This window comes from Sturnira hondurensis, unplaced genomic scaffold (assembly GCF_014824575.4).
Source record: "Sturnira hondurensis isolate 20B ecotype Veracruz unplaced genomic scaffold, ASM1482457v3 Scaffold0011291, whole genome shotgun sequence".
In the NCBI taxonomy this organism is placed as follows: domain Eukaryota; kingdom Metazoa; phylum Chordata; class Mammalia; order Chiroptera; family Phyllostomidae; genus Sturnira; species Sturnira hondurensis.
This window is the reverse complement of record NW_028083922.1, coordinates 304,689-316,923: the sequence shown is the minus strand read 5'-3', so window position 1 is coordinate 316,923 and position 12,235 is coordinate 304,689. Positions and strand designations below refer to the sequence as shown.

Here is a 12,235-nt window from a genome sequence, read left to right as displayed (position 1 = left end):
TGCTCAGGTTGGGGCACATACAGAATGCAACTGATCAGTGTTTCTCTCGCACACTGATGTTTCTTTCCCTATCTTTCTCTCTCCCTTCCCTTCTCTCTAAACTCAAAAATGAAATTAAAAAAAATAAAAATCATGAATATTTGCTTCCTTTGATTCTCTCTACTATTAATCTCTCTATATACAGATATAGAGAGATACAGAGATATAGAGATATATAGGGGAAACCAAAAATGGAATTTACTTATAAAATTTGTGTATTTATTCTTACATGTTTAAACTACAGTCACCTTCAAAGTACTCTCTATCAAGGCTTTTTTTTTCACTTCTCTAAACAGGTTTTGAACTTGTTGATTTTGATGCCTTTTTTTGTTTGTTTCTACCATTTTTTTGTGTGTGTCATCTCCTTCACATCAGCAAAACATTTCCCTTTGAGAACTCTTTTTGTCTGGAGAAACAAAAATAGTTGCTCAGGAAGACATAGGGTGAATAGGGAGTGTGGGGAGTGGGGGTGATGTGCTTTTGGTCAAAAACTGCTGAAGACTCAGGGCAGCAGGTGTGGGCAGGAGCACACACAAATCACCCATCCTGAAGTGGGCAAAGGAGTAGAAAGAGTCTTTAAGAAAAATTCACTGAAGCCCAAACACAGCTCACACAACAATGTCAGCTGGTGCACTGACACAGATGGGTTCCTAGGACTCTCACCTAGCAGGGGAAGCCTGCACCACAAGGGGCCCTCCCTCCAGAAGATAATTTTTTTTTGCGGGGGGACCTCCATTCATATAAACACACACACACTATAATCATTTTTTACAAGTTTCTGTTTAGTTTGATCTTATTTTTCTAGATTTTTAAGGTATAAATTTAGGTTATTGATTTGATATATTTCTTCTCTTTAATATAAGCATTTCTAATAATAACTTTTCTTCTGCGTACTGCTTCCCCTGTATCCAACAAGTTTTGACATGTCCTGCTTTTGTTTTCACTCACAGAAAGGTATTTTCTAATTTCCCCTCTAAATTCCTCTGTGGCCATTTGGTCTACTGTATTATTCAATTGCTACATGTTTATGAATTTGCCAAATTTATTTTTGTTATCAGTTTTCAATCCCATCACATGGTCAATACACAAAACTGCCTTTTTTGAGAATAAATCCATAGTTTCCTGTGGTACTTACCACCTTTCCCAAGAATGCTGTGTTCCCTCTTCAAGGCCGTTGCTGAACTGGGGAGTAGATGGTGATAGCAACAGGGTAAACTGATGTGCCACAGAGGTCTTCTAGCAAAAGTCTGCGGATTTTCTGTTCACAAAGTATTCCCCTACTTGTTGTAAACAGTTTTTTTTATTACATTCCAGCGTTCCTAAAACATGAGTTTTAAAAATGCTGCCCAACTTATTCATTGCTTCTGTGGCTGCTTTTGTTCTGCAATAGCAGGATTGAATGGTTGCAACTGTATTTATTGTCCAAGGGGCTAAAATATTAACCATTTACTTTTTAAGAGAAATTTTGCCTATGCATTAGGAATTGGTATATTGAATTTACATAAAATATTGTTTAATGAATGCATGCCTGTGTGATTTGGTAGATACATGGATGGATAAACAACAAAGTATTTTACAGTTATATTTTGGGATGAGGTTATCAAATGTAAATATCTATAAGCGTCTTGTTAAACAACATGTAAAAACTGAGAGTTGTACTCTCTTAAAAGACCATGATAATTCATTGATCATTTTTGGAGTTGTCATTTTTACTTAGAGTTCACTATTTCATACAGGATTAGTGATGACCAGTTAAAATCAAAACATGCTATTTGAAAACACGTATTATTATTGGAGACACATTTTTATCGTTATTATAAGTTGTTATTTTTTTCCTCTGGTTACATGATACATTACGTGGTCTTATTCTATCCAAAAGTGTTGCTTATTAGAGCAGTGGGATAGGCCATGATCAGATAATTACAGTGAGTTGATAAGTTATTTGTTAAAGAACTATCCATCTTCTTAACATTGCTTTCGATGCGAATGTTCTCTCACCCTTAATCTCCCTTTTGAAAGTGTGCCTCTCCACTTTGTCTTCTCTTGAACATCGTAGGGCATTAGGTTCAGGTCTGTCTTACTTATTTATTTTTTATCATTTTCTCATGTTAAGGTGTAAGTTCTATAGTTTTAAAGAGCTAACTCACCTTCCTGAAGAGGCAACTTGAGCAGCGCCATTGTCCTTGCCCTTCATGTTGTTTGTTCATTAGTTTTCTACTTGTAATCAACTCATTAGCACCTAACTTGATCTTCACACTCTTTGAAACCTAAGTTGCTCCATCATTACTTATTACACAATGCTGTTGGTGTGAGGATAGTGATAGGATATAAAGAGTATGTACATAAGATTGAGAAAGTGGAAAGCAATAAATTATTCTGAGGAAAATATAAATTGCTCATTTTTAAGTTTTGAGGCCCATAACTTTATTTTCATTGGACCCATAGGGATGCTATAAAAAAAGGTGTTTTTTGTTTGGTTGATTGGTTTATGTCAATCCTGTCTTTGTTAAGGAAAAAAATGAGGCATTAACAATATATATGTGTAAAATATAAATACTTAAATACTGTTCTTAATTGAGGATACTGTTACCCATAAGCAATTTGAGTTTCAGCTCAAAATTAGTTTGGTTGCCACAAACTAATTTTTCCAAGTTTTCTGATCATAAGGGTAAATTCAGAAACAGCCTAGGGCTAACCAAATATCCATTTATGTTTCTCCGAATGAAAGACTTGAATGCCACAGTGTTATAGGTCCTATGATTCACCAGAACGTTCTACAACAAGATACACAGTTGTGTTTGTGTTTCTTAGAAATATATTCTGAAGTTCTATTATTATTCCATTCTAATAACTAATGAGACAGAGTAGCCATATAAATAATACAGGTTTATATGAAATAAGACTTTCCAATTCATCACTACATTGGGTGTTCCATTAGAGCAGACATTTTTAGGTATTGTTTTCTTTAGTTTTTCATTGTTATATGTCTGAAGACTAAAAGAGTGCTGGTACATAATAGGATCTCAATATATACTTGAATAAATACATTAGTTTAGCTTTATTAATGCAGTAGCAAGAGATATTTTATAGATATCAATAAAATTATTTTATATTTTTATATCCTTGCTTTTGAATATCATGGATAAGATTATATATTTAAGGGTTAATGGATGAAACAGATAATTTACTTCTCTGTAGACATGAGCTAAGAGGTATATGAGTTATACACTTATAATCATAAAGTTTTATTACACTTAAATCAAACATTTTGTTATCCTGAACCTTAAAACATATTTTACTTTTTTAGAACTTACTTTTAAGTTTATTCTGTGACAACTCCCCATCTAATGCAGATAAAAAAATACGAGTTATTGGGTTTTTTAAAACCAGGGTTGATAGTGGAAATGCTGACAAATCCATATTACAGACGCCAGTAGAATGAAGTGCTTTTACCTCTAGCAAATGCTGATGTCGAGATTTAAGACTGCATGAGAAAGACTGTATGAAGTTGCCCAGGAGAGTTTTATCATATTATTCATTGAACTCAATATGTGGTACAGTAATTGCTTCTGGTACAATTTTTCTTTTCTTACATGAGGTCATTATTTATCCTTGTGCTGTGTGAAGCAGAGTAAGAGAGTGGAAAGGAGAGTCATAGCTCGATGTAAACTACCTTATGACACAGTGTAACTGGAGATAGGAATCGCAGCTGGAAAACTGTGTTGTACTTATCAGAGTTAAATATGGGAAGAATGATATTTGACATTGTTCAGTACCATAAATACGAAAAAGATACATTCAGGCCACATAATTTTTTATGTGATAAGAAAATCTGTTTTTAAAATGTGTTTATCTAAAGACTTTTTAATCTCACAAGGATCGACAAATTTATTTGCCTGTGACAGTTTTCTTAGTAGGTTATAGGTGAAGAAAATCAAATTAATAGGTCAAATGGTTGCTACTCAAAGCCAGATTAATGATATTTAAATAGCATAATAATTCTTGAAATTTTGCTGTTTTTTACCTTGTACACGCACATCCCTCGAATGCCTTGTGCACTCTTTAGTAATCAGAAGCTTTTATTATCATTTTCCCCCAGTGTTCAAATGAATATGTATGAAAAATAGATCATAAATATTTGAGGGAAATTTAAAATAAACATGATGGTGATTTAACAGGGAAAATAGGAAATTTTTAGACACTTATGTGTTGTTACTTAATCTGAGGGATTTAAAATATGATATTTTCACAAATTACTTTTATGTTAAAACATGTATTTTTATTTGGGAAAAACATAAGTTGTGATATAGAAAATTAATTTTCTGGATTATGTATTTACTTCTACAATGTTGTCTTGTTTGAATAAATATACAATGAAGTTTGCATGCAGCATAGACCGTGGCTAATCCTAGTTGACTGAAAAATAATAATAATAAATTCATACAGTACACATTAAGCTGTCTAATGAGCTGTGTGCAATTATGCATTCATGTGAGGTTCAGAAAAGATCACTAGGAATCATTTAGTGTGGGAATTGGTCTGTTGGTCTGACTCCCTGAATTGTGTGCTACCTGTTGTTAAGATTAGGCAAAATACTTAGTGCCCTTGTCCTCAGTGTCTTCATCTGTAAAATAGAAATAATAATATTACTGACCACACATGGTTGTAATGAGGAATAAATAAATTAATCCAAGAAAAGCACTCAGAATAGGCCCTGGCATAAAGTAAGTGCTTGGAAAATATTAGATGATGTTATTAGTGCAGGAGCTTGACAAATGGTTAATGTTTGTGACTTTTAAATTGAAAGTATATACATTCATTTATTTATAAATCATAAAATAACTGAAACCAAAGAATGAGGTCTATCGAATTCATCTATGGCACCAACATGCTTCTTTTGATTCTCATTCCACCAGCCCTAAATTCTCAGGCTGTTTTCTCTTCAGCAGGTGAATATGCTGTGTTCTTACAGCAATTCTCTAACCCTCTGCTCATGGGTTAGGGACCTGAAGATTTGTTACCATACTAGAACCGCACAGGGGAACCTACCTCTCATAATTTTTTCTTCAAGTTTCCTTGTTTTCCCCAGTTGACCAGAGCAATACAATTCCATTTAATTCACTATTCAGTCATTTTATTTGTAAGCCTGCTATTTGCCTGGTGATGTCTTACACTACTGATGAAAATCTAAGTAATTGTCTTGCCACAGAGATGGTGTGAGTCTAGTTCAGGAGATATACATATAAATCTTACTATTCAATATGGTAATTATCATGGTAAAAGAACTAAAAAATTGTGTGGGATAACCAGAAAAAGAGACACGTGAACACTCCTGAAGTGTAAATGCTCAGCACAGGAAAGCTGCTTAGTGATAGTAATTCCTCTTTCCAATGTTACAAGGATATTTGAACTGTGATCAGTGGAATCATGTTCACTTAGGAGACTGTGAGGAGTAGAGGAGAGATGGATATAATAACTCCAAAGGTGGAAAAGACCGTACCTGTCACATTTGTAGTACTCTGTGTACCTCTGGGGATTCGAGTTCCCAAGTGATCACACAGCACACACGAATCAGAAAGGATCCTAACTGTTCTTTACCTTGTGGTAAACCTAAATATCTAGCATTGAATTTAGTTACAGATTAATTTCTGATTTTAGAATCAGGACCAATTGTTTGGCACAATTGTATTTAAACATTTAGCATATGTGGACATTCTACAAATGATCTGATGTTATAGAATATAATATAAAATAGTAGGAAAAGTATGCATCCTAGAATTTAAATAACCTCAATTNCTGGGGATTCGAGTTCCCAAGTGATCACACAGCACACACGAATCAGAAAGGATCCTAACTGTTCTTTACCTTGTGGTAAACCTAAATATCTAGCGTTGAATTTAGTTACAGATTAATTTCTGATTTTAGAATCAGGACCAATTGTTCGGCACAATTGTATTTAAACATTTAGCATATATGGACATTCTACAAATGATCTGATGTTATAGAATATAATATAAAATAGTAGGAAAAGTATGCATCCTAGAATTTAAATAACCTCAATTAAAATCTCTTATTTTTCTCTTTACAGCTGTTCTGTATCTCTTCATAGCTATATGACCTGAGAAAATTATTTAACCTTCCTTAAAAAACGACCTCTATAAATACAGTCCTAATGAGCATACTGCTGTCTGTGTTCATGAGTTACTTTGTTATTGTCGGTTTTTAGTTTGTCTAATCCCTTCATAGATGGCTACTGTCCTCTTGCTGGATCAGTCCAGTGTCATATTGGTCTGGGAAATTTTTTTTACTTGTGTCTTGGCCTGAAATGCCCGTCATTCAGATTTCTAAGTGGCTAGACACTTGCTCTTTTTATTTAAATTTTACCTCATCTCTCATCTCCTCAGAAAATAATTCCACACACACTGTTCAATTGTATCTTATCCCGCCTTATCCTACCAAGTGTCTTGCAGTTGTTGTGTATCCTGTTGCCCTGTTTTATGTTTCCATACTATTACTGACATCTAAGGCTATGTGTTCTGTTTGTTTAGGCATCTACTATTGGTTTTCTTCCCTGTATCATGAACTTCATGACTAGGGTTTCTTTTTAATATGAGGGAGGCTGGCTCACAGTGGGTGTCTTATGAAATGTCATATGAATGCACAAGTTCGTGATAAATACTAGCATTTGAAAATGTATTCTAAAATTAGCCACTACGTTTTCTCCTAAAATTAAATATAGTAGTTGTAATTTTTGTGGTGGTTAGAAAAAATTTAATAATGTATATCAAAGAATATACTCCAGTTCTTAGTACATGGTAGGTAATTAGACAATGACTTTTACTTTATTCTTCCATCAATAAGTTTCACTGTAATAGCACACAAGATATTGATTAAATGGTATAAATCAAATTGGGGTATTGTAATGATGGTGAAAGTATATTCATATGTATTATATACCTATATATAGGTATATCTATATGTATCATGTAGTATATAGTACTATATATGATGTACTATATGTGATATAAGCTATATAGTGAGGATATATAGCTTTGTGTTTAATTATAAGGTGAAATTATTATAGTTGAATATTCTTTTGCACAGCATATATATTCCTGAATATCTGCCTTATCAGTATTTCAAACTATATGAATTGCAATTAGAAAAATACAGTTGATTCATATAATAAATAAAGGTGAAATTTTCTAAGGAAAGCTATTATTCTGATAGTAAGTTTCATGATTAATTGATACCTTCTACCTTCATATTCACTGTTTCCAGGAAGAACCCTATGTCCTTTTTAAGAAGTCTGACAAACCACTCTATGGGAATGATCGATTTGAGGGCTATTGCATTGACCTTCTCAGAGAGTTATCTACAATCCTTGGCTTTACATATGAAATTAGGCTTGTGGAGGATGGGAAATATGGAGCCCAGGATGATGCCAATGGACAATGGAATGGAATGGTCCGTGAACTAATTGATCATGTAAGTCCCTTTTCTCATTAATTATTACTTTTGGTAGATTGCCAAAAAATGTACTTAAAATTTTTTTTGATGCTCAAGGATTAATAATGTCAAGCAGCAATAATATATTTTAATGATGTATTCCTTCAACAATTTTATTCAAAGCATATGTTATGTTTGCCATCAAATATAAATAATCAAAGAGAGATGTATAGGTCTATTTGAGAGAGTTCTGTCTTAAATTTAGTATTTAATTGTTTTGGTATCTTGAAGTATTAGCTCTTAATTTATAAAATAGAATGTAGTTTTCCAACACTGAATTTTGTTTTCACCTTTATAATGCTAACTTTCTATTCAACAGAGAGAATGGTTATACAAATCCAAATTTCATGATAAAAATGTCTTATACTAGGATAGGGTCATTTTTTTTTATTTTTAGAGATAAGGAAAGTCTACATGCAGAGAACATAAGATAAGATACTATATAAAAATAAAGCAAGAATGTTAAGCATATTTAGGCAAGAGAATAGACATTTTATGTTTTTTAAATGAATAAACTTCACCAAGGAGCTTCTTCTTTACCAAGAACACATTATTTCATAATGTCTTAGCCAGTAGTATTAAATACCTTTGATATAGACTCTTATCTTTTGAATATTATTAACATTGTATTTACTTTTTGTTTTGTAACATTGAAGTTTATTTTGACATTTTTATAACATCAGGGCATAACATTATTGCTAATACTTCTACAAAATAATCAATGTTCTTTTAAAAACATTGTGAACTATATACCCTAAATGAAAATTCTTACCTGTGAAAGTAGCAAATATAGGCAATTTTCAATGCATTTTGAAAATACTTTATTAATTACAAAGTTCATTATCATGAATAAGGGCATGAGGGTGTGAATAATAATAATATTATTATTTAAATTTTATTTATTTATTTTTAGAGGGATAAGAAAGGAAGGAGAGAGGAAGAGAAACATCAATGTGTGGTTTGATGTTTCTCACACACACCCCTCTCACACACCCCTGCTGGGGACCTGGTCCATAAGTCAGGCATGTGCCCTGACTGGGAATTGAACTGGCAACCCTTTGGTTTGCAGGCCGGCACTCAATCCACTGAGCCATGACAGCCAGAGGTGAATAATATAGTCATAATAATTTATATCTCTAAATTTTCTAACACAGTACCTGATATTTAGTAATCAATAAATACATATCTAATTAGTTCAAACTTTGTCTTACTTATTTTGTATCCCTTCTATAGTGTTTATGAATATCCTTACTGAGGACTAAAAACTAAAATATTTAGACACTGTGACAATGAGAAAGATGTAGGGATTATAGTTACTATTACTGATAATTTTGAGATGAGTCCTAGTCAGTGAAATTAGTCTTAAGTTTTAATGTAAAGTGTATACATTGGACCCTTTGGTGTTCAAATATTTCAGCAATTTCCTACCTAAAGGACCTATGTCTTGTGAATGCTTTCTTTATATTAAATTAATTAAACCTAGGGAGGAATTACTAGAAAATCAAATTCACTGTTAGATTTGCAATAGGTAAGATAATGGGAAAATATATCTAGGATGTCAGCAAAGCAAGGGCACCTCATTTTTTAAAAATTAGTACTTAATATGTTTTTTACTCAAATAAATACTTATAGCAAAAATCAAAATACTTTTAGACTTCCTTGTACTTATCTTATGGTTTAACAGTGTATGTCAAACTTTGGTTTTATATAAGATTAAATGTGGAGAGATTTACTTTCATTGCTTAAATCCTATAAAACCTTAATCCAGCATTTCTCAAATACATTTTTTAAAAACATAAAAATCACCCAGAAACTTATTACTTGGTACATTTTGTGAAATTTTAATAGCATGTGTCCTCCTACAGAGGAAGTAAGGGACAATCTTTGCAGTTTTTTCTTTATTTATATAACCTATTCATTTTAATATTTTAACTCTATAAAGTCTTTGCATCAGGCTAAGCAGCAGGTGAATTTTTATTGTAATGAAGTGAGCTGAGCCATTCTATTTGAAGTTTGTTGGGAAGCTATAAAAGTTGATAATTTTGTGAGTCATCAAAATGGTTAAAATCTGTATAAGCATACTATTTTGCCATTTCAGTTCACTATGCCTTGGTATTGTGGTATACACTTGGAAGTATTAATTTGCTTCAACTAGGAGATACATAAAATTGCAGAAAGTGTTCAGCGCTCTAGAATACTTATTTAAAAAATGACACAAATGCTCCACAGTGGTTGACAGCAAATCAAGAACCCTGCTCCGTAAAGTATGTGCTGCATATTTGCCGAGCGCTTATATTTTTATGTGGTCTTCAATAACTCCAGTGACAATGACGATTTAAGGGCCAATTAAAGAAATAAACAGTGACACGTTTCCTCTTGAAATGAAATAATTGTAACACTGTTATAATATTTTATAAAATAGTTTACGAGTTTTTCATTCTTAAAAGTGAGCTTATCTGTTGAACCTGACATAGTTGAAATGAGTTCACAGAAACTTGCTATTCCATTCATGGTATTAAGTTGGACATAAATTTTACTTGTAGCTTTGCGTTACATTATTCCTTATGGCTAGTAACTCATTTACGGTCATGAGACAACTGTTGTGTGTTATTTATAAAGCCAACTAGAATTATTCACCACATGAAGGAAAACACCTAAAGCGTAATAACCTAGCGACACATGTTATGGGACTGCTCAAAGAAGATGAGAGCAGTTAAATTACTTTCTAATCTTTGGTGATGCCTGCCTTGGCAGTGGAACACTTCAGTAATATTTATGCTGGTAAACGTCCACACATGAGTTAATAAAGCAGCGTGCAAAGCCTGCGTGTCTGCAGGTTCAAAATAGACCTCAGATCTGTTCCTACCTTCCAGTTTTACACCTGCCAATCTAGTTCGAACTCTTGCTGCCTCCTTGTTTTTATTATGGGCTTCCTGCCTCTCCTTTAGGAATTCAACTATACATTATTGTCAGATTCTTTAGGTCTTTCACCTTGTCTCCTATTTTAAGTTCACTTTTTGGGTTCTGGGTTGGGCCCTTGCTCCACAAGGCCTTTCCTGAATGTCTCACTCCTTTAAAGAGCTCAGTATTTTGGACACTTGTAGAACTAATACTTCTGTCACAGACACTCCTTGTTACTTGAAACTCCTTGTCCTTTTATCTTTCACACCGAATAAGCCCTCACTGGAGGAAACTTAAGTCAGTGGTTTGCTGGAGCATCTCTGACCTAGTGTCGTAACACTATTACAAACTAATAGCATTAGTGAGGGGAGAGGGAGTACTTACACCCCACAGACCTACAATTACAACTGACATATGCATGAGTGGGAATTTGGGTGTCATCTATCTATTTATCTATCCAATGTATCATCTATATTTCTATCTGTCATTTATCTATCATCTATCTATCTATCATCTATGCTGTGTATTCTGGGGAAAGGTGTTGATGCTGTCTTAGGGTCAGTTTTCTCATATGTGTAATGGGAAAAACAATACTTCATAGCACAATGGTTGCAGACTGACTGTTAATATCTGGGAGCGCAGCAGCCCTGTAGGCCTTTTTAACTTAGTCACATGCATCAGTGGGATGGCAGAGGTGGGGGATAGATACAGGAGACAGCAAAGGGAAGAAGGACAATGACACAAGAAAGACTAATTTAAATGTTGGTGGACAGTGATGCTAATCTCACTGTAGGTTTCATGACTTACTGTGTGAAAAGCTCTTCGCATAGGTGGTACTCTGATGTATGCGGATACAGAGTTAAAAGAAAAAACAAAAAAAACCTAACCTCATGTCAAAAAACTACTGTGTAACTAACCTGGTATGCAATTATAGAAGCTAAATTTACTTCTACAGCTAAGGAATTTACACATAATATTTGAATAGCTGACTCTCATGTAGGACATGGATGTATTATGCAGGTCTTTGTGTGTTGCTTGGCAAATTAGAAACACCTGAGACCAGTAATTGTTGCTGATTATTATTATTATTATTATAACAACTGCTACTACTACTATTACTGTTACTAAATCCAAAGGTCCTGAATATTTTCTTTCTTGCTGCTTTATGTTGATTATTAAATACTATGAGTTAGTTCACCAAATTACTATTTAACCATGATTTTATAAATAATTCAGTATATGTGTGATATATCATCAAAGCAAAATGGCAATTTTTGTCCTTAGATGAAAAATTAATAATTTTTATTTTTTAATTATATTTTATTGATTATGCTATTAGAGTTGTCCCTATTTTTCTCCGTTGCCCCACTCCACCCAGCACCCCCACTCCCTCAGACAATCCCCACACTATTATTCATGTCATGAGTCATGTATAAGTTCTATGGCTACTCTATTTCTTATGCTGTACTTGACATCCCCATGGCTATTCTGTAACTACCTATTTGTATACCTTAATCTTCTTACTTTACCACCCATTCCCCCACCCCCAGCTCCCATCTCGCAACCATCAAAAAGCTCTCTGTATCCATGATTCTGTCTCTGTTCTTCTGGTTTCTTTAGTTTGTTTTTAGATGCAATTGTTGATAGGTATGTGTTTATTGCCATTTTATTGTCCATACTTTTGATTTTCTTTTTCTTAAATAAGTACCTTTAAAATTTCATATGACTACCCTTGGCTGGTGTGGCTCAGTGGCCCAGTGCTGGCTTGTGAATCTAAGGGTCACTT

General features: G+C 33.4%; 1 protein-coding gene across 1 annotated transcript in view; it reads left to right on the top strand.

Moving 5' to 3' along the window:
* The window catches only part of GRIK2 (glutamate ionotropic receptor kainate type subunit 2), a 589,700-nt gene that overhangs the window by 416,790 nt on the left and 160,675 nt on the right, over positions 1 to 12,235 (top strand). Inside the window, exon 11 of the mRNA XM_037059704.1 lies at positions 7,321 to 7,527. Coding sequence (XP_036915599.1) covers positions 7,321 to 7,527 — 207 coding nt within the window. The remainder of the gene's footprint in view (positions 1 to 7,320; positions 7,528 to 12,235) is intronic.